General features: G+C 35.7%; 1 protein-coding gene across 9 annotated transcripts in view; it reads left to right on the forward strand.

The window, feature by feature from the left end:
• The window catches only part of MKLN1 (muskelin 1), a 399844-nt gene that overhangs the window by 348734 nt on the left and 24917 nt on the right, over nt 1-26193 (forward strand). For 5 of the 9 annotated variants that reach the window (XM_063667815.1, XM_054495363.2, XM_054495365.2 and 2 more), the window contains 4 exons: nt 11614-11761; nt 12699-12813; nt 14612-14751; nt 19212-19314. In XM_063667815.1, the coding sequence (XP_063523885.1) occupies nt 11614-11761; nt 12699-12813; nt 14612-14751; nt 19212-19314 (506 nt within the window). Of the gene's footprint in view, nt 1-11613; nt 11762-12698; nt 12814-14611; nt 14752-19211; nt 19325-26193 lie in introns of all 9 variants that reach the window. The other 4 variants (XM_063667819.1, XM_063667817.1, XM_063667816.1 and 1 more) reach the window with 1 other exon arrangement.

Raw genomic sequence — 26193 nt, forward strand, 5'->3', positions numbered from 1 at the left:
TCTGTGATTCAGTAATGTGGCTTATTGGATTAAAATTATATTTACAATGTGAGTATCAAATGGGATTGTTTGAGCTCATAGAGTAAATTTGTTTGAACTATTGAGATCACCGAGGTGGTATAGCTAATAGTAAAATTACTGCTGTTTATATAATTCTGTATTGTCAGGTACTATAAAATCTTAAATTGTTGCTTTTTATAATTATCTGAATGTACCATCTTAGATTTAACATCTAAAGATCTGAAGAAACTTTAATGCTTATTTTTAAACTACAGTGTAACAGTTTTATGCTCTCCTCAGAAGAAAATTATAATTTAAATCAATGGATTGGCAGCTGCTTTAAGGGATTTATTAGCATTGTGTCTAATACATACATAATTACATCAAAATTCAGCATATCTAAAACTTGAGTTTATTTCTGAGAAACTTTTGGCAAGTAAGACTGTGAACACAAGGGATTTAGCAGATTCCCCATATGTAAGCTCTGTATTTAACACTAATTGAAACTTATGTGTAGAAGATGGTCTGTCACACCACCAGAGTTTTGTAGTTTTCTATAGAAACTCAGTCTACTATAGTAAGAGTGCTTTCTCCTGTTCGTATTCATTCAAGGAAGAAGCATATATTGAACCTTCTTCATTTGCCAAATGCTAAGTCAAGTATTGGTAATACTGAGGTCTTACAACCTGATGCTTGTTCTTTAGTAGTTATGTATTTACTTGTTTTGATCTTTAAATTGTGTCCACTCTGTTTTCCCACATCTGCCATTGTTTATTCCATCCTGTTCTAACCATTGTAGCAGATTGGTACAATTGAGAGAATAGCAAATTGAGAATCAGAAGACTTGGTCTCTCTTTGTCTGGGTCTGCCACTCATCCCTCTGTAATTCTAGAAAAATTATATAACTTCTCTGAACCTGATTATTCATCTGAAAATGAGGGGATTGGACCAGTTGATCGTAAGACCTCATCTAGCTCCAAAATTTTGAAAATTAAATTTCATTCCCTTCTGCTGTTATCAGGCTGTGAAACTAAGATATGAGGGCTATGTGAGTTACGTCTACAGAACTTGATTTATCTATAAATAAATTTTTGTGAAAACCTTAAAAGCAAAATCATACTGATTTTCATTTTGGCCCTGGGAATGTGCTTATTGTGCTTAATGACATTTTAAAAAATTAGTATAGTCATAACTCTCTATGTTTCTGATCCTTTTATACTTTTACCAATTAAATGAGTAAAGCCAAACTAGCAACACAGAGAAGACTTTGAAGCTGATGATTTGCCGTCATTAACATAGATTAGTTACTGAACTAGAAAATGGTAGCGCTTATTTTCAACATAATTAGGCTTCATTGCTGTCAGTTTAGTATCTTTTGTATTTGATGTGTCATTATTCAGAGTATCTACTTTTTTCCCTCTCAAAATTATTGGTAATAATAACTTTCCCTAATTTCCCCTTTCTACCCTCCCGGGGTGTTTTTGCTAGTTACAAGCTTACAAAAGTATTTTATATTTTTAGATATGATATTTAGGTTACTTGATAGTAAATGAGAATTAACGTTCACATGTAAAAACAAACATGCAAGAACAGTAACAACAATTTTGAAAGTTAATGAAGTAGTACTGGCACTACCAGATATTTATAAAGCTACAATTTGCCAAAGTACAGACTAATGGGGTGAAATAGAGCAGATAGTATAAAAATGTCCCCAAATACATATGAGAATTTAGTGTATGGTAAAGTTGGCATTTCCAGTCAGAGAGAGAGAATAGATTAAACAGTATGGAGCAATACTGGAGAATAGATTAAGCAACATGGAGACATTGCTTAAGACTTGGCAGTATTTTAAAAAAAGAAAAATCTGACTCCAGCCTTGGCAACGGCAAGACTCTTTCTCTTTAAATAAGTAAATAAATAAATATGAATGAATGGGGAAATCTGGATCCCTACTTGACTTTTGTACATCAAAGAAAATTCTAGGTGAACTTAAGTTTCATACTTAAGAAATAAAATTATAATTCCAATTGTTTTTAATAATTAAGAGAAGACCATTCTAAACATGCCACAAACCCAGAAATCATAAAGAAAAGGAATGTTTGATTTTTGCAAAATTAAAAAACAGAAAAAATTGTTAAAATATCAAATAATGACAAGCTAGCAATTAAGACAAAGCTTATTTCCTACAATGAACAAAAGGCTCTTATAAACCAATAAAAGTGGATAATCCTGTAGTAGAACAATGACAAATTATATGAATAGATACTTCAAAGAAAAAATAATTCATATTGCCAGTAAATTTACACATGTACAGATGCTCAGCTTTATTCATAACTTTTAAGTGTAAATTAAAAAATCACTCAGTGAATGTTGGTATGGCCATGAGGAAGCAGTTATCTTACATTCTGGTTGAAATGTATTTGGTACAGCCTTTTTTTTCTTTTTTTAACAGTACTTTATCATTATCTGTTAAAATACAAAAAATATATTTTTTTGACTAAGCATTTTACCCCAGGAACTTTTCCTACTCATATACTTTTATAGATCCACAAAAAATAAGCTATACAGAGATATTTATTGTAGTATTGTAGGCAAGGAGAAAAAATCTGAAGACGGATTGACCATCAACTTATTTGATTTTTATTTATTTGATTGTCCACCATTAAATAAATTGGTTGATCCATTCAATGAGTTCAGTTTTTTATAGCTTAATACAGCTGAGATAAATCAGTAAATATTGTTGAGTGTCAAAAGCTAGTTGCAAATTTACAAAAAATAAATGATGAGTGGTAGAAAGATTCAAGTAAAATAATAGAAGTTAGTTCTGAACTGGAGTTGTTGCTAGTGCTTAATAGGGCCCCATCCAACATTTAAAATGTCCCAACTTTCAAAGAGAAGGATATGACAGACACTGTTGTTTGCTTACCCAAGAGTCATTGGCCCTTTCTTCTGTTAATCAAACCATAATTTTGTTTAATGGCAAGTTACCTAACCCCAGGGGATGAATGGTGAATCATGATTAGTCTAAACCAGTCATTATTATCCTTTGGCAAATTATTTCACTTTACCTTCCTCCCATGTGACACAGTTCTGGCCAATGAGACATAAAGAAAGTCTACTGGAGGACATTTGACAAAAATGTCTTCCCTGATGACAATAGAGAGATGCTGAAACAATTCTTTGCCTCCCTGCTTTGGGTGCTCTATATAAGGATGTGATGCTTAGAGTTGGTATTGGCAAGTTTCAAAAATGAGAAGGCGGCCAAGAAAATTGCAGAAAGTTAACCTAGCACCATGATTTGGTTGAACTCTGAAACAATCTTGGAGCTGTCTACTTGCAAAATTTTGTTACATGAGCCAATTAATCTACTGTTAGTTAGGTTTTCTGTTACTTGGAGCTGAAAATATCCTAACAAATAGTGAATTCGTAGAAAGCTATTTTTTATTAGATTCTGTATTTCTGTGACAGCTCTGAAAACTGTTCTTTTCCTTTGTCTTAGCTAATCAGTAATGAATATGTGCATTGGACCGTGAAGCAAAAATAGAGTTGAGATTAATTCATAAGTTAATACAATAACATATCTTCCTCAGGAATTCAAAGGACTTCGAAAATATTTGTTAACTGTTTTTTATCCCCCCTCCCACAGGGTTTCTTTATGTTAAATATTCTGACAATCTCTCCCATTTGCTTAGAGGATAAACCAAGGAAGGAAGAGAAAAGATGTGATTCAGACATATAGATAAAATTTTTTTACTTCCCCTTTAGCTGTTCTATTTTGAGTTTTAAAGATGTTAAAGAAGAAATAGAGTTGAAAGATTATCATTGTAACTTCCTAAAATAATTCTAAAAATAACGAGTTGGCAGTGATAATTGTTGTATCATTCTTATTTTCTGTTTTTTCAGATAAATGTTCTTTCAAAATATGTTAATGATTAACGTTTACTGATCTACTTGATTAATTTGTGAGTCAGTTTCTAAACTGGTTAAGGTTAAAGACTGGTTAAGGTCCTGGCATTTAGTTGAGCTTTTTAGCAGTTGAATCTTAAAGTTTTTAAAATCGTTTATGTTGCAGATCTTTTGTCCTTCCCTCCTCCCCCCACTATACCCATTAGAAACTGTTAAATTGGCCAGGCGTGGTGGCTCACGCCTGTAATCCCAGCACTTTGGGAGGCCGAGGCAGGCGGATCACCTGAGGTCAGGAGTTCAAGATCAGCCTGGCCAACATAGTGAAACCCCGGCTCTACTAAAAATACAAAAGTTAGCCTGGTGTGGTGATGCACGCCTGTTGTCCCACCTACTCAGGAGGCTGAGGCAGGATAATTGCTGGAACTTGGGAGGCAGAGGTTGCAGTGAACTGAATTCACATTATTGTATTCCATCCTGAGTGACAGAGTGAGACTCTGTCTCAAAACAAAAAAAAAGAGAAAAGAAACTGTTAAAAATTGAAAAGATAGCCTTGTTTTCATCTTGCAAAGAAGATCAGTACAGAAAACCATTAATAGTTTTGCCATATTAGAATGAAAGCTGCTTTCTTGGTTTTGACCTTTAGTTTTTTTTTGTTTTTTTGATAATGCCATTATTATTTAACCAGCCTTCATTTTTATTATTATAATTATTATAAAAGTAATGCAGTTCACGTGATCAATAAAGCAAAACTCAAATAACACAGAATGCTATAAAATGAAAAGTACTTCTGCCAAAGTAGCAAACTGACACAGGCTGCTGATTCCTTTCCCCAGAATCAACCCCAGAGAAATAAAATTGAGAGCAGCTGGATTCCAGAAACTCCTTAAATGAGACTGAAGGCTCACTCTCCCCCAGATTACCCTTTAGTTAATTCTTACCCTTTCACTATAGAAACTAGCAGTGGTAGCCTATCCCACCAGTGTCAGAATTCGGTGGGCAAACATTATGTCAGTGTAGAAACCCTGCTGGAGTTCAGAGTTGATGAAAACATGTGGACTGACCATCTGTTCTCAATAGTTCATTTCTTCTTCTCTTCTCCCTTTGTCTAGGGAGACTGCCTTCTCCTTCCTCTGAAGGGTTTAAAGGTACAAAACTGTTGCATAGGGGCATGATCATATATAGACATGATTCTTGGTTCTTTGTGCCTATGCTTCACAACCCTATGACTTTTCCTCTCTATTTTCCTTAATCTCTACCAGTTAAGGCCTGGCCTTTGAGTGCTCTCCAATATATCTTACCAGAAAGAAGAGCTGATTCCCTGAAAAACATTACCTTGCATACTGACATAACTAGACAGTTGAGGACTACAACTGCCTCAAAAAAAAAAAAAAATGAGTAAACTTATAACATACATGATGTAAAGCAGAATTATTAAAACAGATGAACGGCCAGGCATGGTGGCTAATGCCTGTAATCCCAGCACTTTTGGAGGCTGAGGCAGGCAGATCACCTGAGGTCGAGAGTTTGAGACCAGCCTGACCAACATGGAGAAACCCCGTCTCCACTAAAAATACAAAATTAGCCAGGCGTGGTGGCACGTGCCTGTAGTCCCAGCTACTCGGGAGGCTGAGACAGGAGAATCACTTGAACCCGGGAGGCAGAGATTGCAGTCAGCTGAAACTGTGCCATTGAACTCCAGCCTGGGCAACAAGAGCGAAACTCCATCTCAAAAAAAAAAAAAAAGAAAGAAAAAGATGAACCAGGAATTTAAAATAAGCATGATGAATACACTTAAAGATGTAAGGGAACACACTAGTAATATGAAATAAGATCCAAACATTATAAAAACAGAACCATATGGAAATAGTAGATATGAAAAATATAATGAAAATGAAGACTACAACAAATATAAGTAGGATGGTATAAGTGAATTAATCAATTGGAAGATTAGAAAGAGCACTCTTCCAGGAAAAAGCGAGGGAAAAAAGATAAAGAAATAGAAAATAGAGTAGAGAAACTAAGAAAGATAGAGAATTGTTGTACAAGTGCCAACATCTTAAAAGGAATTCCAGAAGAAAAGAAAAATAAAAATTTAAGCCCGGGCACAGGGGCTCACACCTGTAATCCCAGCACTTTGGGAGGCCAAGATGGGTGGATCACCTGAGGTCAGGAGTTCAAAACCAGCCTGACCAACATATTGAAATGCTGTCTCTACTAAAAATACAAAAATTAGCCAGGCTTGGCGGCGCATGCCTGTAATCCCAGCTACTTGGGAGGCTGAGGTAAGAGAATCGCTTAAACCCACAGGTGGAGATTGTGGTGAGCTGAGATCGTGCCACTGGACTCCAGCCTGGGCAACAAGAGTGAAACTTCATCTCAAAAAAAAAAAAAAAAAAGTAGGTAAATAATTGTAGAAATAATGGAGATACATTTCTTAAAATTCAAAAATGATGAAAGACTTCAGATTGGCAAAAGAGCTCATCGTGTACCAAATAGAACACATAAGGGAAAGCATATACCTAAGCAGATTAAAGTAGAATTAAGAATAGCAGAGAGAAAATTCTGAAAGATTTCAGAGAGAAAAAGCAGATGACTTGTAAGGGAACAAGAAGATAGACATTTGACAGTTGAACAGCAATGTAGAATGAGAAAAAATGATAAAGTTTAAAAGTAGCCAAGAAAAACAACTTTGAACCAAGAAATTTAAATCTTCCTAACTTTGAGATGTGAGGGTGACATAAAATATTCTCAGGCATATTTGCCTTAGCACATTTGCTGTATAGAGACCCACAGTAGAAACCCATTTGGGAGCAGGACTCAATGAAAACTAAATCTAGGAAATGCTAGAAGTATGTGATAAATGATGATCAAAATTTGTTGTTGCCTGAAGAAGAACACTAGGAACAATATTCTAGGTCAAGGAACCATGGTGGAAAGGGAAAATGGGACACTATATAAATTCAGCTATTGTGATTAGAATATAGAGAAGAAACTATTCTATATTATTAACACTAAAATGTCATATACAAGGCTCAAGAGTTAATGGATCTTGATTTTCTTTCTAACTTCCTTTTCCTGTGTCATGTATCAGTGCCACCGTCTCTTATATCTCATGCCATCTTCTTTCTTGGATTCCTTTTTTTGTTTTGTTGGAATATCTCCTTAAAGAAGTATATATATATGTAGTCATATGTATGAACTTTAAAATTCTCTTATTTTGCCCTCGTTAAGATTGCTAGTTTAACTGGAAATGGAAAGTTAGTTCCATATCTTTTTATGCTTCTCAGAATTTTAAAGTTGTTATTCCATTGTATTCTAGCATTCATTGTTACTGATAAGTTGTAGGGGCCAAAAGAGTTGTGATACTTTTCCTCAACCCTTTTAAGAGTCATGGTTGACACTCCTATAATAAAAGACAGGTTAACAAAAGAAAGCATAACAAATTTATTTAATCAAAGTTTTATGTGACGTGTGAGCCTTCAGAAGAAATGACCCAAAGATACAGGGAAAACTGTCCATTTTTTTGCTAAGATTTAATGAAGAATGAACAGCTGGTTAGAAATATGATTGGGTAAAAGGCTATGATTTAATGCAGGTAGACTGAGGTGGGGAAACCCAATAAGGCCTGTCTGTTCAGATTCTTCTTGGCCCCTTTGTGTAGTACTTCTTCCTCCTGGGTATGGGGCAGGACCCTGCTACAGCAAGGGTCTTATGACCTACTATCAGACAAGGGTAGACCACAGAATTTATGGCCAGCTCCTAGACAGAAAGTCAGAGGAAAGTTGGATCCATAATTCTAGTTTTTAGAATTTAAAAGTCTAGGCTGACTTTGGGAAAAAGAGGTTCTAGTTTTTATGACCCACCTTGAGGAAGAGGAATTCTGATTTGATGACTCACTTGTAGGGAGAATGAGGGAAGACAGGCAGGAGGGCAGAAGAAGGTGAGAAAGAACTTGGTTCTGAAGCTGTTCTGAGGCCTTCCAGTGTTCTTTAGTTCAAAGTACTTAGCATGCCAGAGTGTATTTTGTTCTGAGCCCCTGACAAGGTCTAATGTTAGTTTGATTTTTATTCCTCTGTATATAATAATCTGCTGTTTCCTTCTTTGGAAGCTTTTAGAATTTTTCTTTTCTTGGAGTTTTAACGTTTCATATTAAGGTGGAGATGTACATCTATATATCTATATGCCATCTTTTTTTAAAAAAAAAAAAAACATAGATATATGTGTGCACCATCTTTTTAAATTAAACATGCCTAGCTTGCAGTGGGCTCTTTCAAACAGGACACCCAGTTCAGGGAAACTTTTTTTATTTTTTCTTCTACATTATTTCTTCTTCCCTTCTGGTCTTTTTTTCAGATAATTTGACTTCGATGGATATATCCTCTGTGTCCTTTAACTTTTCCCTCATAATTTCTATCTTTTTGCTGTTTATTCTGGTGATTTATCAGTTTTATCTAGAGACCACTGACTTTGTTTCTAACTATGTCTGTAGTTTCATTCTGTCATTTGAATTTTTTGGTCATAGTTTCACTTTTTAGTATCTTTTCATAGTCCCTGCTCCTTTTTATGGCAGCTTATTCTTGTTTTGCACATGGAATATTCTCTTTAATCTCCTCAAGGATACTCATAGGGTTTTTTTTTTGCCCCAAGTTATGTTCTTTTCTGTGATTTGTCTTTTCCTGGTTGTTCTATTTGTTCATCTAGATCCCTCTCTTTTACACTGTTGATTTTTTTTCCTCATATGTCTACAATTCATGTCTAAACTTTAACATTTATGAATAAAGGACTGTATCAATTAAGAAAGGTAGTTAACAGCAGTTTCTTTTACAGTGTATAGGTCTCTTTTTCCAGTAGGTTTCTCTCATAAATGAGACACTGATCAAGGTCTTGTATAAGTGCACAGCACATACTGTCAACCAAGCTTTCTTATAGAATGCATAAGCTGAGAATAGGCACACAAGTTGGGAACGTATATGATTAACAAAGTAAAGATTGGGAGTTACTTTAAGCTCTGCTCTCATTCTTATTTAGGCCCCTATGTCCTTATTAGAAGCTCTCCACAGAAGCCTTCCTCACAATCTACTTCTTCTCTTTGTATTCGATGACTTATTTGGAAGTTTTCCATCTTTTATCTCTGGTGAGTTACAGGCTCCGGTAATTATTGTAGGTGAAAACAGCCGTAGACAACATGTAAATGAATGGACATTGCCTGATTTGATGCTGAGCAGGCCAGATCAAGCCATAGTTTGCCAAGCCATGTTATAAAATTTTTAATTCAAAGGCTCACTATTAAGACAAAATAGAATAAAGAAATTTAAATGCAATAAATTTAGGCAGTTATACCCTTCACTTCTACCATTTACGAAAGTAATTCCAGTTCTTCACTGTTTTTATCTTCCAAAGTTATCTGAGGAACAGAGGTCAGAACCTGAGCACATCACTTCTGAAAATTTACCATGCCTTATTAAGAAAATACAGTTGTCCCTTGGCATCCTTGAGGGACTGGTTCCAGGACCTCCCTTGGATACCAAAATCCTCAGATGCTCAAGTCTGTAATATGGTGTAACCTACGCACATCCCCTCCTATACTTTAAGTCATTTCTAGGTTACTTATAATACCTGATACAATGTAAATAGTTGTTATAAGGAATAATGACAAGAAAAAAAGTCTGTATGTCTTCAATACAGATGCAACCATTTATGGGTTTTTTTTTTGTTTGGGGTTTTTTTTTTTTTTTAATACTTTAAATTTGTAGTGGTTCGAATCCTTGAACATAGAACCCAGGGATATGGAGGTTCGACTGTACCAGACTTTACATACACTAAAGACTGTGGCATGAGGGTGTAGGCTATTATTAAGATCAGGTTGATATATGTGTGTGTATAAATATAAATATTGTTTATGTATGTATACAAATTGTATGTTGTGTGTGTGTAATTTTATAATATAGTTACTGTGGAATGCATTTGGATAGTCTTTAAAATGTCTCAAATTTATTGAATAAGAATGTAAAAGGACGTGAATTTAAAGTAGACTAGGAAAAAATAAATACTGGATTATTTGATCCCACTAAAGTAGATAAAGAAGACCAAGATCAATATGGCTGGCATCTCCTGCAATACATAGTATTCTAGGTTGACGTAAATATTTCACTTCAATCTGATATTTGTTTAGCTTTTTGAGCACATGATAATTGTTCATGGGTAAAAGAAATGTTAAAACAATGACATTGTTTTAGATCATGAGAATTATGACATAATAATCATGACAATTATTATGTTGTGAAGTAGCCAAGTTCATAATATGCACTTTATATATATGAAATTATATTTCAAACATTTTCAAATAAGAATAAGAAAATTTGGCATTTGCCATATCAGTGTTTTACAGATTATTGGATAATGCAGCGTGATCATCATTTATTTCATAGATTTCTTATAAAAATACAGCATTATTAACTTTGGGGAGTTTAAGCCACTCAAGAAAACAAAATGGCATATTATACCCCAGAATTTTTATTTATTTATTTATTTGCTTTAGAGACAGAGTCTTACTCTGTCACTCAGGCTGAAGTACAATGGCATGATAATAGCTCACTGCAATTTCTAACTCTGGGCTCAAGGGATCCTCCCACCTCAGCCTCCCAAATAGCTAGGACTACATGTGCACACCACCACACTTGGCTGATTTTTAGTTTTCATAGAGACAGGGTCTCACTGTGTTGCCCAGGCTGGTCTTGAGCTCATGGCCTCATATGATCCTCCCACCTTGGCCTCCCAAAGCACTGATATTACATGCACAAGCCACTGCACCTGGCCCAGAATATTAAATTTTGTTTTTGGAAGTTATTATATGTGATGAACAGATATTTTAAATGAGTCTGACCTTATTAAGCGACGCTGTGTTTTACCTTTTATCAAATTTTTTTTCCCAGGTCAAGATTTGAATATTTAATCTCTACTATCAAATTAGAACTGTCCCAGATAATAAATCAGTTAATTAAAGCATTATCCTTTCCTTTCTTATGTAAAAACGATTATATTGCATACCTCTTTCTGCTGCTTTTTTCCCTGTAGCTGGCAATTGACATTTCCTTTAGTCTTTCCACAAATTGTTTAGTAATTGTTATATTCCAGGCACTATTCTAGACACTGGGAACAAAATAGTGAACAAAACAGCCTCTTTCCTTGTGGAGCTCATAGAGTAAGGAGAAGGCAATATATAATTGTTTATTGTTTAATTAAAAAGTTATGTAGTGTGTTAGAAGTTAAGTATGTGGACACATAGAGCAGAATAAAGGTGTATTGATCTTTTCAAGAGAAACTAGTAGGGGCTGGTTGTGGTGGTTCATGCCTGTAATACCAGCACTTTGGGAGGATGAGGCAGGAATATTGCTTAAGGCCAGGAGTTTGAGACCAGCCTGGGCAACATAGCAAGACCTCATCTCTACAAAAAATAAAAAAATTAGCTGGGTGTGGTGGTGCATGCCTGTAGTCCCAGCTACTTGGGAGGCTGGGGCAGGAGGATCCTTTGAGACCAGGAGTTCTAGGCTGCAGTGAGTCATGGTTGTGCCACAGTGCACTTCAGCTTGGGCAACAGAGTGAAATGCTGTCTCTTTAAAAAAAGAAAGAAAAGAAAGGAAGGAAGGAAGGAAATACTAATCTATCTAATGTGAATATTTTCATCTTATTTTTTTCTTTAATTTATAGTTCCAATGACAGGATTTACACAGAGAGCAACTATTGATCCAGAACTGAATGAAATACATGTCTTATCTGGACTCAGCAAAGATAAGGAAAAGAGGGAAGAGAATGTTAGAAATTCATTCTGGATTTATGACATTGTGAGGAATAGTTGGTAAGGAACTCTTGTCTCTGCTGCAATCCCAATGTAACAATTATTTGAGGTTGTTGGTTTATTCAAAAGAAGAGAGAAATGAGAGTATTATGTTAATTTGTGACATTGTATATTTAAAAGTCAGTATTGAAAAAAAATCAATGTCGGTACCTATGTATACAATGATGTTCAGTGAATGGATTTTACCTCTGTGTTTTTCAAGTAGTAGATGGTTCCTGGCCTGGGACTCAAGAGAATTGTATTTTAGTCTAGGTTCCGTTCTCAAGGAGGTGTGTGAACTTGAGAACAATGCTATTTTTTTAATGTTCCCAGATCTTAGTTTTCATAAAATGAAGAGGCTTGACTATAGCAAGGAGGGGACGACAGTATTACTTAGCATTTCCAAACCATGACTTTTGTGTCATAGAGCATCCCACAGAACTGGTGCTGCACATTTTGCTTTGGGAAAACATGGATCCAGCTCTGACATTCTGTAATTGCTCCATAAGTGAATATTGTGCAGAACAGAAGCACTTCAGAGAACTTCTCCATTCATAATGGAGAGTATGCTCTGCAGCTAAGGAATTTATTATTTTCTAAATAGGAGATTTATTTACAGTCAAATGACAGCAATGTATACTGTACATTTTTATTGTGCATACATAGACAAGATAGCATCTCTTTCAGTCTTTAGTTTGAGCTTTCATGTATGCTGTTTGTATTTCATAACAAAATGTAGGATATGTGAGCTATTTAATGGACGTCAAAAGAACTTTAGAACTCAGTTCTAACAAATTCAGATTGTTTTATGAATAACTAGAACTTTAAGATATGATGTGAACACATTCCTAAAATTTTTTGTTAGTAATTAGACGTGCAGTTAATTTACTTGCTACAATTGTATTATCTTTGCTGCTAATTCTCTAGGGTAGAATGCCTTAAAAGCAATGTCTTGCAGGTCTTGTGTCTATAAGAATGATCAAGCTGCAAAGGATAATCCAACTAAAAGTCTTCAGGAAGAAGAACCATGTCCAAGGTTTGCCCATCAGCTTGTATACGATGAGCTACACAAGGTATCCTAACTACATTGACCTGTAAACTTTCCATGGCTTACTGTCTGAAACAATCCCCAAATATATCTTTCTGATTGTTTTAAATTGGATTTGAGTAAAAAGTTAAAATACATAGTAGACATTCAATAGAATAACAAACACCCAATATCACTTCTCCCTAAAATTCCTTAAGAGAATAGCATTTTTACGTAGTCTGTAATTCTTGATACTTTTCCTTTTTTGAAAATAGTCAGTGGCAGCTTCTTAGCTGTATAGATCTAGATACATGACATAGCCTATTGTTTCTGCAATGTGAATATCCAAGTAAAATATGTACAACTGTCAGCATTTAGGTACCTTGTTCCGTGATATAACGTGGTTTTTGGTTTTAGATTTTCCTATTGTGTAAGAAGTCTTTTTATCTTAATTTTCCTGATATACTAGTGATACCTCTTTTAAATCAGCCTTGTGAAATGGTCCTGTGTTGTGAATTTTTAGTGTCATAGTGTTGAGAGTTCTTTCTTTATTTCTCTCTTAAACTTAACCATGTACTTAAGTGATTGGACTTAGATTACATAGTAAATTACTGACAGAGACCAATTTTTCTGTTAAGCCATGGATGATTATTTAAATTCTATGCAATATACTTTGAGACCTTTAGGTAAAAGATAACATGGGAGTGAGTAAACACCAATGAATATAAATGTTTTTAAAATTTTAGGAAATATTTAAATTTAAATTTAATAAATGTATACACTAATTGTAATTAAAATACTTAAATATTTAAATGCTTTTGTATATGTACAGAAAAACATTCAAGTGCAATAAATTTAGGCAGTTATACCTCTCACTTCTACCACTTATGAAAGTGATTGCGTTTCTTCACTGTTTTATCTTCCAAAGTTATCTGAGGAACAGATAACTGATTAATGTAATAGTGAAATCATTATAAATTCCTTTTGCATTTCATTTTTGGTATTGAATTATGGAATAATGTTTTTAATGTTATTTCACAAATTATATGTGCCATTTAATATTTGGCATTTCAGTTAAAGCAAAATTAAGATGTTAAAAATTTTTTTTTTTTTTTTTTTTTTGAGACAGAGTCTTGCTCTGTTGCCTAGGCTGGAGTACAGTGGCGTGATCTCCACTCGCTGCAAGCTCCACCCCCCGGGTTCACATTATTCTCCTGCCTCAGCCTCCCAAGTAGCTGGGACTACAGGTGCCCGCCACCACACCCGGCTAAGTTTTTTGTATTTTTAGTAGAGACGGGGTTTCACAGTGTTCACCAGGATGGTCTCAATCTCCTGACCTCATGATCGCCCGCCTTGGCCTCCCAAAGTGCTGGGATTACAGGCGTGAGCCACCGTGCCTGGCCTAAAATTTTTTAAAGTTTCTAGTTGACCTGTTGACTTGACTGTTAACTTTTAGTGATTCAGCATTTATGTCAGAATTTTTAAGATATTTGTTATATGATCAATATTTTGATTAATTTTATCCCCATTATTTGTTGTCCTCAGCAAATAATACTTTGGATTAACTTCTTCCTATCATTGTTTTTGTTTCATGCCTTCCACTGTCATTGTAGTTATGTTAATATAACTCATTTTAGCATACATGCAGTTTTTTAAAGTAGCCATGGTGCTTTAAAGTAAAATAGAAACGAGAAAGATCAAGAGAAGCTTTTGGTAAAAATGCAGTGTAATTTTTAATTTTTTTATTTGAATGGGCTCAGGAAGTTAACCTGTTATGCACTGCTACTAGAATATCTTGGGTATGCATGCATTTTTAAAAATCTGGCTTATTTTGCTTATTATAGGTTCATTACTTATTTGGTGGGAATCCAGGAAAATCTTGTTCTCCAAAGATGAGATTAGATGACTTCTGGTCACTGAAGTTGTGTAGACCTTCAAAAGATTATTTACTGAGGCATTGCAAGTACCTCATAAGAAAACACAGGTATGAAAGTAATTCACTGAAAACATTTAATTAACATTATCAGCTATTGTTGGTTTTACTTAGCTTTGGAGATAGAACTTTCTCTTGGCAAATTTAATAATGAGACAGTGTAAATACTATGAAGATCATGAATTTTGTAAATGCCTTGTTATTCCACTTATTTTTGCTTTCATTTTTCAAAGGAAGATACAAAATACAGATATTGATGCTAAAAATTTATAAATACGGAACAAGTGAAATTTTGCAACTGTTAAAAAAATGGAAAATAATTTCTGTGAAGGTGACATGCCTACATTGAAGTAACTAAAAGCTAACTACAAATTAGATCAGTTCTAGCTTAATGACACATGCCTGAGCTTTTGATAACTCTCTTAACAGTGAATGTAGTGGTATAGTTGACTATACCATATCTTCCTAATTTGATGTTTCACAATACAATTTCAAAGCTTGTAGTTTTATGTCACCTTTATTATTAAATTGCAAAATCATTTAATCAAACATTTTCATATATATACATATACATTCACACACACACACACACACACACACACACGCACGCACCCTGAGTCATGTTTGCTTTTTAGCCTAGAAGTCAATAAACTACTAAAAAATGCAGAAAAGGGTTTCTCTCCTTTTGGTTGCTGTAGTGTTATATGGTAATAAAAATTTGCTTTAGGGCCAGGTGCAGTAGCTCATGCTTATAATCCCAGCACTTTGGGAGGCAGAGGTAAGAGGATTGCCTGAGGCCAGGATTTCAAGACCAGACTGTCAATTACTTTATGCTAGACCCTGTATATTATTCTGTGACAGAGCCAGGATTTGAGCCTGAGCATTCTGACTCCAGAGCTCACCGCTTAACCGTCATATATACATACGTATCAATGAAGAAAATGAACAAAAATCTGCCCTCAAGTGTCCATTCTTAAGAAGGGAGACTAACAATAAACATAATAAGGAATTTATATTACATGTTAGATGGTAAATACTATGAAAAGAAACAGATTGAGTTATTGTTTGTACAGGTGAGGGGGGTGGGAATATAGTTTTAAATGAGAATATCAGGATAGACTGCACAGTGAAGATGGCATTTGAATAGAAACTTAAGGGACAAAAGGGACTGAATCATATAGCTGTCTGGTGGGGTGGGGAGTGTTCTAGACAGGTAATAGTCAAGGCTCTGAAGTTAAAAAGATGCCTGAATAATTTGAGGAGTGAATTGAGAAGAAGTGTGGTGGAAGTAGAATGAGTGAGATGATTGTGGTAGGAAATGAGGTTGAAGGGACTAGGAAAGGGACAGCTTGTAAAGGGCCTTCAGCTTTTACTCTTAGGGGAGGTCGAAAGATTTTAAGTAGAGGAGTAACACATTCAGGCTTGTATTTTATAAAAATCATTCTGTATGTTCTTCCAGAAGAACTGGGTAAAACTCGTGGCTGCTTTCCCTTAGGTGGGGAATTCTTCAGAAACAACAGGTTTATGTGTTGGAAAAGATTAGTTCAGTTTGGGGCACTTTAGGTTTGAGAAGTCTGTGAGACATGCAGGCGGAGACCATCTGAACATTTGGTGAAAAGACTTGTCCTGACATTACAGTTGTGAGTCATGGGGAGAAGGAGCTTGCTCAGGGTGAGCAAGAAGGGTGAAGGGTTGCTGAGTATTCTCTGAGGACCACCACCATTTGAGGGACAGGCAGAGGAAGAGACACTCCACAAGAGATCAGGAAGGCATCTTAACATTCTGGATAAACTTTGAAGATTGTGCCAACAGAATTTCTTGATGGATTTGATATGGGTATGAGAGAAAGAAAGCAGTCGAGGATGACTCTTAGGGCATCTTGAAAATCTTGTCAACTACTAATTCAAACTGACAATAAAAGGCTTATTTTAGACCTTTTTCTCTACCAAGCTGTTAGATAAATTCAAGAATTTGAGGGACATCACTACATTATAGACAGAATAGAAGAAGTTTGTGTCTATGAATTGGGTAGAACACAAAAATTGCCTTTTTAATTCAAATGTTATGCAGATTTATTTTTTTATAATACGGGAGCTTGTACTACACTGTTAGACTGGCTTATTTTTGTTTTGTTCGTAATGGAAAATAATTATTCTGTTTAGTTAGAATATAAATTTAGGAGGGAAAGAAGTATATTGTGTGCCAAGGAAGTACCTCCTTGTTTCTTACTGATGTCACTTGATATAATAAATAAAATACCACTATGATTTTTTCATACGACGTTCAGGTTTCCAAACTTGATGATTTGAGGGTAGAAATGGGCAAAAAAAAATTATTATAGGATTAATTTCTGTTAATTTAGGAACAGGGCAGAACTGTTGATTAAAATACAATTCTAGGCTGCAGACACAAGTCTGTGATAAGTTCTTGCTGGCCAAAAATAGCTTAGAAAATGAAGATGGAAAACATAACTTTCAGGACACTGATCTCTTTACTGGATATAGGATTGTGGGTGTGTGTTGGTTAGGTTATTTCAGGTTGTAAAGGATAATGACATGCTTTGGATACCTCAGCTGAAAAAGATTTATTATTAGATTATTCAGGGAATTAAGGCACCTTCTCAGCATTTGAATGGTGAAACTGGATGGAGAATTGTTTAGGATACTGGAACAATTCTAGTAGCCAGGTGCTACTGTAGCTTTTCGTTGTACCTCTGTCTGCTTCTTTCTCCATCTGCTTGTCCTGTTCCACTGACTGCTGCTGACTTTCTGCCAACCTTGTGGCCTAGATAGATAGATAGATAGATAGATTAGATAGATTAGATAGATGCATAGATAGATAGGTAGATAGAGGCATAGAATGATAGATGGATGGATGGATGGATGGATGGACGGACGGATGGACGGACAGACAGAATCTGCCATCTCATGGCTTCTGTTTACTGCCTTCTCTATTTCTGTCTGCTCTTTACATGTCCTTATATGTCTCATATTCAGATTATCCAAGAGAAAGAATCTTCTTAGAAAGCATTTCCTGGGGAGAGTGTCCCTATTAGGAAGAATTCTGCCAAACTACTTTATAAACTGCTAATCAAAGCGTGGGTGCCAAAACCTTGGTCTAATCTAATCTGTTGTGGACAAGATGGTAGAGTAACATAGTCTTTACCTAAAGGACTCTCATCTGAAGGCTGTAAGCCTGGCTGTCACTCTTAGGGTACTGCCTGGTACAAGAGAGCTGTAATATTTTGCTGGTCTTTGTCCCTGTGTGAAGTACAGATACCCTGTCACCAAGGATGCCATCAACCTGAACACCATCGTGAAAGGCTCTTCATCGTCTTTCCTACTCAAAGAAAATTCATCTTTTCCGTGTCTGTATATTTTGAAAAGTATACCAACTTATTAGAAATAAACCTGTATGTAATTATGGTATAACAGAGACGTTATCTTTTTCAAATAGATATATAGATATAGATAGTTACAGATTTTTGTTGTTGTTGTTTAGGAGAACTCATCCAGATTCATTCTCTGCACCTCAGTTGTGCTTTTTTTTTTTTTTTTTTTTTGGAGACAGGATCTCACTCTGTCATCCAGGCTGGAGTGTAGTGGTACGATCATGGCTCACTATACCCTTGACCTCCCAGGATCAAGCAGTCCTCCCACCTTAGATTCTCAAGTAGCTGGGACTGTAGGCACGTGCCACCACACCTGGCTAATTTTTGTAGAGATGGGGTTTTGCCATGTTGGCCAAGCTGGTTTCAAACTCCTGGGCTCAAGCAGTCCACCCACTTTGACTTCCCAAAGTGTTGGGATTACAGGCATGAGCCACAACACCCTGTTTTTTTGTTTTTTGTGTGTGATAAACGATGATAAAATAGATCATCATCATAGCATTATTGTGAGGATAGATGAAGTGATACATGTAAAATACTTGATACAATGTCTAGCATATTACAAATGCTTGATAAGTGGTTGCTGCAGTTTTTTTTACTGACTGAGACATGGACATAATCTCATTAAAAGTAATCAGTGTTAATGATATTCATTTAAAGATACCCTGCTTATTTCAGTTTCCAAGGTATCTGTTAAGCATCTCCATTAGAAAATACACAAATCTAAGAAAGTGTTTTTATTTTTATGTCTACTTGTTTTGGATGAAACACAGTGGGATTTTCTAAAGTTCTGTTTTATAAAATACGTAGTATATTCACTTTGTTTGGTAGTTGGTTTAGTGCTACCTTGTAGTTTTAAGAGAAGATAGGAAATGCTCCTACCCAGTCGCTAGCACCACAGCTGTCTGCGACCACCTGGCATTACCATTACATTTTCAAGAACTCCACAACTACACTATCTACATGGCAGTATTGTTACTTCTGTATTCCTGAACTGACATTTTCTAGATATCCAGAACAACTCCTCATACGCAGTGTAACAGTGTATTTTATTCCAGGTCTGAAAGACATTTCTGATATTTTCTCATAACTCCAGATAATTATCCTTGTTTACATTTTCTAGGTTTGAAGAAAAGGCCCAAATGGATCCCCTTAGTGCTCTGAAATATTTACAAAACGATCTTTATATAACTGTGGATCATTCAGACCCAGAAGAGACAAAAGAGGTAAAGAAAGGTGGTAATAAATTTCAGAAATTAAGTATTTTTAAATGTCTTCCTAACTTATATTTAATGATTTTGCTCTTGAGTATGTAAAGGAAAATGAAGAAAATATGATGACATCAGTAATCTCTAAAATGTCACAGAGCAGGTGAAATAAAAATTGAATAGGCATGTTTTCATGTGATAAGATTCAAGTCACCAAAAACCCTTGGTCCATTCAGAAAAGGATTATCAGGTATAAAGTTTTAACTTAGTTTTGTGTTTCGGAAAGCAAATAGAAATTTTTACTTTGTCCATAGTCCCATGATTATTTTACTTAAGGATTACATAGTGGTTCAATATAAACTTTTCTGTGGATAGTTAAGATCCCCCAAGAGAGGAAAGAAAACTCCCCTGTTGCTTAGGGAGAAAATGAAGAGAGGTTGGTGGGAGTTGGAATCCTTGGTGCCTTAATATTTAGTTATGTGAATGTTGTAGCAGTATTGTTTGTCTATAGGCTACTGATTTCATTCATCACTAGTTGCTAAGATGGAGAAATCAGTTAGCCAATCATTACTTTTCAGTTTTTTGTTACATAACATTGTGATAGAAATAGCTGTTTCTGAAGATTTCATATGCTTAAGGACATGTTTGCTTATCCATGGTGTGTGAAAATGCCTGCAATGATTTTTGTGTTTTTGTCATTTTTTCCTTTTGCCAGCCATCCTTGTTCATCTAGCAATATCTGAACTGCAGTGCATTTGCCTTCCACTCACAGAATTTGTGCTGATTATATGTAGTTCTGACCCTTAGGTCTCTGTCCATGTTAGCTGCTGCCTTGCTTTGGCTTTGTGATAGCAGTATCAAGCTGTGCCCGGCATGCTTGAGCATTGACACAGGTGTCAGATTTAATGTTGAATCACTTTCAGGCTCCAGGTTCATTGTACTTTCAAGCAATAGAGGCTGCGTGTCTTCAGCACCATAACAAAGCGATACTCTTTCACAGTTTCGTACTATAAAATTAAGTCGTAAGTCTCTCAATATTGATTACAGCCCTTCACTAGGTAGAGAATCTGCAGGACATGCTTCAGAACCCCCATGAAGGGGGACAGTTAATTGTCTTTCTTTGAGTTTTCAGTCAATTCATGATACTGTGCAAATAGGAGAAATAATTATAGTTTTGCCAAGTGGCAGAATATGTTTGATTTAATCTTTTATGACTTATAACTGTACTTAGTTGTGAAGAGTCCATTAATGTTAATTTTGTTATGCCATGCATTTGAGAGTTATGCATAGATTTCCTTGTATTTTCTCCATATTCTATGTAAAATAGCTGTAACTGGGAACAATCATTTTTTCCTTATTTTTTGAAGCCAAAACAATATTTCAAAGTAAATAATTTCAGCTGTGTGAGATGCAAGTAGGCCAAAGAAAACAAGACAGTTTGTTCTTAAAGTTAAACTAATAGGGAAAAAAAACAGGACAGGGAGGTATCTCAAGTTCATTTGAGCCATTTTTAAAATTTTGGTAGCTGGTTTCTGTTTTTCTTCTTTTTAAAATAGTAACAACTTAGGATTTTGTGTGCCACCAGCTTCCATTCCATTTCATAAAAGCTTAATCTAGCAAGAATTGGTGAGCCTTAGTAGAAGTTAGAAAGAAATGGTGAAGTGTGTGTGTGTGTGTGTGTGTGTGTGTGTGTATTGGCATCAGAATCACCTCAGACACTTTTTAAAACAATGTCCTTGGCTGGGCGCAGTGGCTCACCCCTGTAATCCCAGCACTTTGGGAGGCCAAGGAGGGCGGATCACGAGGTCAGGAGATCAAGACCATCCTGGCTAATGCGATGAAACCCCGTCTCTACTAAAAATACAAAAAAATTAGCCAGGCGTGGTAGTGGGCTCCTGTAGTCCCAGCTACTGGGGAGGCTGAGGTAGGAGAATTGCGTGAACCCGGGAGGCGGAGCTTGCAGTGAGCTGAGATCGTGCCACTGCACTCCAGCCTGGGCATCAGAGCAAGATTCCATCTCAAAAAAAAAAAAAAAGAAAAAAAAAATGCCCTCACCCTAAGATTCTCCTCTGTCTGCTCTTAAAGAACAGAAAATAGAAAACATTCCTGACATTGAGAATTACTGGTCCGTAGTATTATTATTTTGTTTTAAAATGTGTGAACATATTTAACTTTTAAAACGTTTTATATCCAACAGTCTGTTTGAGGGGAAGAAATCCTCTGGTAACAGTTCACATGTATACTCACGATATTTGTCAGTGAGACATGTAGATCTCATTGTAGGAAATCATTCCACTCATTGAGAAGGGCGTTACTGTTCTTCATTTTCTATAGTAACTTGTTTTTGTTCTGTTTATATGTTTTACAGACATTTAATGTTATTAAATGACTTTCTCATTTAAGTCTCAAAACACGAGAAGTGTTTTTTAGATTTTTTTTTTCACAGCTGTTATGATCATCATCATTGTGCCTGTTGTCAGGACATTGACAGCTGACTATCAACTATATAACAAAAAAATGTTACTGGCTTCCTCCAGTCTTCAGAACATGGGTTCTGAATTGGTGATGAACTTACAATAAATCTTATAAAAAATGATATTTTTTTCTAGAAAAGGCATGAGAAAAGGATGCCTAATCAATTATACCACTTTCAGAGAAGACTTCTATAATAGAGAAGGAATGAGAATAAGTTTTCAGCTACAATAACACATTTTATATTCATTACACTTCTGCGGAGTTTCCAGAGTACTGGTGTCATTCATTTAACAGATGTGTGTCGATTCCCCATAATAGGTCAGGCATTCTAGGCAGAGGAACTATATCAGCAAACCAAACAAGATCGCTGCCTAGGAGGTACTTACATCTTAGTGGAGAAAGACAATAAACATTAAAGAAGCAAATTATATAGTACATTAGAATTGAATAAGTACTGGGCCGGGCATAGTGGTTCACGCCTGTAATCCCAGCACTTCAGGAGGCTGAGGTGGGTGGATCACCTGAGGTCAGGAGTTCAAGACCAGCCTGGCCAACATGGTAAAACTCCGTCTCTACTAAAAATACAAAAAATTGGCCGGGCATGGTGGGAGGTGTCTGTAATCCCAGCTAATCGGGAGGTTGAGGCAGGAGAATCGCTTGAACCCGGGAGGTGGAGGTTGCAGTGAGCTGAGACTGTGCCACAGCACTCTAGCCTGGGCAACAAGGAGTTACTATAGCTCAGCCCAAAGTAATAGTAGAGCAGTGAGAAGTAAATAGAGCAGATTCTTAATATATTTTAAAGATAGAACCAACAGAATTTTATGATAGATTAGATCTAGTGTTTGAAAGAAATGACTCAAAGGTTTTGGCCTGAAAAACTGGAAAGATGGAGTTACTATCAACTGAAGTGAGAAAGTTCTGTGGGGAGCTGGTTTGTGGGGACTCCTGACTGGCATTCAGGAGTTTAAATTTGGAAATGTTCAGTTTGAGATATCTATGAGACAGCCAACTGAAGATGTTGAGGTGACTGTTGGATATTTGAATCCAGAGTTTGGGAAAGAGGTCTGTAATATCCCTTGGTATGTGTTAAAATCCTTCGGCCAGTACATACAGTTCACGTATTTAATCAGATTGTTAAGATAATAGTTTTCTCCTCATCCTGTATGTAGAGCCAAAACAATTTATTTTTCACCTTAGGAGTTAGAAAAGAGGAGCAAATTCAACCCCAAATAAGTAGAAAATAAGAAATTCATGAAATAGGAAACAAACAATAGAGAGATTTTAAAAGTGAAAAGTTGGCCTTTTGAAAAGGTAAATAAATTGATAAACCCCAAGCAAGACTTACCAAGTGTATTAGCCTGTTCTCACACTGTTGTAAAGAACTACCTGAGACTGGGTAATTTATGAAGAAAAGAGGTTTAATTGACTCACAGGCCCACAGGCTTAACAGGAAGCATTACTGGGAGTCCTCAGTAAACTTACAATCATGGCAGAAGGTGAAGGGGAAGCAAGCACCTTTTTCACATGATGGTGGGAGAGAGAGTGACCATGAGGGGGGAAGTGCCACACATGTTTAAACCATCAGATCTCATGAGAACTCACTATCACAAGAACAGCAAGGGGGAAACTGGCCCCTGTGATCCAATGGTCCCCCACCAAACCCCTCCCCCAATTCAACACGAGATTTGGGCAGGGACGCAAATCCAAACCATATCACCAAGAAAAAAAGTGAAAACGTAAATTATCAACATTACAAATGAAAAGGGGGCATCAGTTTAGACCCTACATATATTAAAAGTACAGTGGGTATGGAAAACTTCATTGACAAATTCAGCAACTTGATGAAATTGACAAATACTTTAAAAGACACAGTTGACCAAAACTGACACGAGAAGAAATAGAAAATCTTAAGGAACTCCATATCTACTACAGAGATTGAATTTGTAATAAAAAATTTTCTAACAAAAAAAACTCTAGGCCCATAATAGCAGTAAATTTTATCAACCATTTAAAGAAAGAAAAAAAAAATACAATTTTACATAGACTCTCAGAAATTAGAGGAAGGCAATACTTCTTAAATCCTTTTATAAGCCAGGTTAACTTTGATATAAAATCCCAACAGAAGCTGGGCGTGGTGGCTCATGCTTGTAATCCCAGCATTTTGGGAGGCTGAGGGGTGAATCGCCTGAGCCGATGAGTTTGAGACCAGCTTAGGCAACATGGCAAAAACCTGTTTCTACAAAAACATGCAAAAAATTAGCTGGGTGTGGTGGTGCATGCCTGTAGTCCCAGCTCCTCTGGAGGCTGAGGTGGGAGGATCACCTGAGTTCAGGGAGGCTGAGGCTACAGTGAGCTGTGATCATACCGCTGCACGCTGAACCTTGGTGACAGAGTGGGATCCTATCTCAGAATAAATTAGAATAAAATAAAATCCCAAGAGAGATGTTACAAGCAAAGAAAATCATGGACCAATATTTTTCATGAACATAAATGTAAAATTCTTAGGAAAATTTTAGTTAATTAGGAATATATTAAAAGGTTAGTGTACTATGACTAAGTGGTGGTTTATTCTAGGAATATATGGCTAGTTTAACATTTGAAAAAAAATTCAGTGTAATTCACCATGTTAACAGAGTGAAGGAGGAAAACCATAGATCATCTTAGTAAGTGAAGAAAAGCATCTAACAAAATTCAGACTCATTCATAATAAAAATTCTTAGCAAACTAGGAATAAAAAGAAACTTCTTGAATCTAAATTCCTAAAGGACACCTGTGAAAAACATACAGCTAGGACTATTCTTAATTGTTAAACATTAAACCCTTTTCCCTAAGATTGTGACAAGGAAATAATGTATATTATCAGCCCCTCTATTCAACATTCTACCAGAATTACACTAGCTAGTGTAATAAAGAAAAAGCCATAAAAAACATATAGATTGGATAGGAGAAAGTAAATTTGTTTGCATTTGTAGGTAACATGATTATGTACATTCAAAACCCCATGGTGTCTACAAAACAATATACTAGGACAAGTGAATTTAGCAAGATTACAAAAATACAAGGTCAATACAAAAAAAAAAAGCAATTATTAGCAATTTTTATACTAGCAGTGAACAATTAGAAAATGAAAAGCATAGTTTATATTAGTATCAGAAATATCCAGTGGGTAGAATGAGTCTGTTGTAAGAAATTAAAGAAGACCTTGATAAATGGAGAGATATATTTATGGATTGAAACACTAAAAATTGTTTAAAGCTGCCCATTTTCCCCAAATTGGCCTTTATTTTAATGCAGTGTAAGTTTGGTCTTTGTTGTTGTTGTCATTGAGGAAATAGACAAACTACTGTAAAATTTACATGGAAATGCAAAGGTTTTAGACGAGCCAAAACAATTTTGAAAAAAAAAAATTGGAAGCTTTATACTGTCTGATTTCAGGACTCTGTATAAAGCTACAATAATCAAGACAGTGTGGTACTGGCTTAAGGATAGACAAATGGATCAGTACCACAGAATAGAGTCCAGAAGTAGACCCATACATATGTGGTCACTTGTTTTTTGACTGGGGTACCAAGTCCAACGGGGAAAAGAAAGTTTTTAACAAATGATACTGAATAACTGGGTATCTCAAACCTTTCTCACTGTTTACTGAAACATTAATTTAAGATTGATTACAGGTCTAAATATAAAATCCAGAAGAATAAGGCTTTGAGAAGAAAACATAGCAGATTATCTTCACAACATTGGGATAGGTAAAGATTTCTTGGACATGAACTAAAGGCAGTAATCATCGAAGAAAAATCTTGATAAATTGGACTTCAAAAAAGTTAAAATTTCTACTCATTAAAAGACTTTTAAAAACATAAATAGACATTGCCAGGTTCAGTGGCTCATACCAGTAATCCCAGCATTTTAGGAGGCCTAGGAGGAAGGATTGCTTGATACCAGGAGTTTGAGACCAGCCTGGGCAACATGTGAGACCTCGTCTCTACCAAAAAAAAAAAAATGAAAAAATGAGGCAGGAGGGTTGCTTGAGTCCAAGAGGTTGAGGCTGCAGTGAGCCATGATCACACCACTGCACTCCCACCTGGGTGACAGAGTGAGACCCTGCCTCAAAAAATAAATGAATAGATAAGCCACATACTAAACAATCTTTGCAGTAGATATGTCTGACAGAGGACTGATACCCAGAATATATAAAGAACTTCTATACATTTTAAAATTTTTCTTTTTATCCCCCCTTTTCATAACTCTTGCTTAGATAAATACCTATGGAATATTTGTACAATTTCTGATCTTCAAAGGACCATTAATCAGGGCTTACAAATGTTGGCATGATTTAATATCTGAAATATTAAAGGCTGCAAACATAGATGTGAAATATATCCTGAGGACTTGGTGATATTAACTGCTCAAGTCTTGGGA

Source organism: Pongo pygmaeus, chromosome 6 (genome assembly GCF_028885625.2).
Source record: "Pongo pygmaeus isolate AG05252 chromosome 6, NHGRI_mPonPyg2-v2.0_pri, whole genome shotgun sequence".
NCBI classification, from domain to species: domain Eukaryota; kingdom Metazoa; phylum Chordata; class Mammalia; order Primates; family Hominidae; genus Pongo; species Pongo pygmaeus.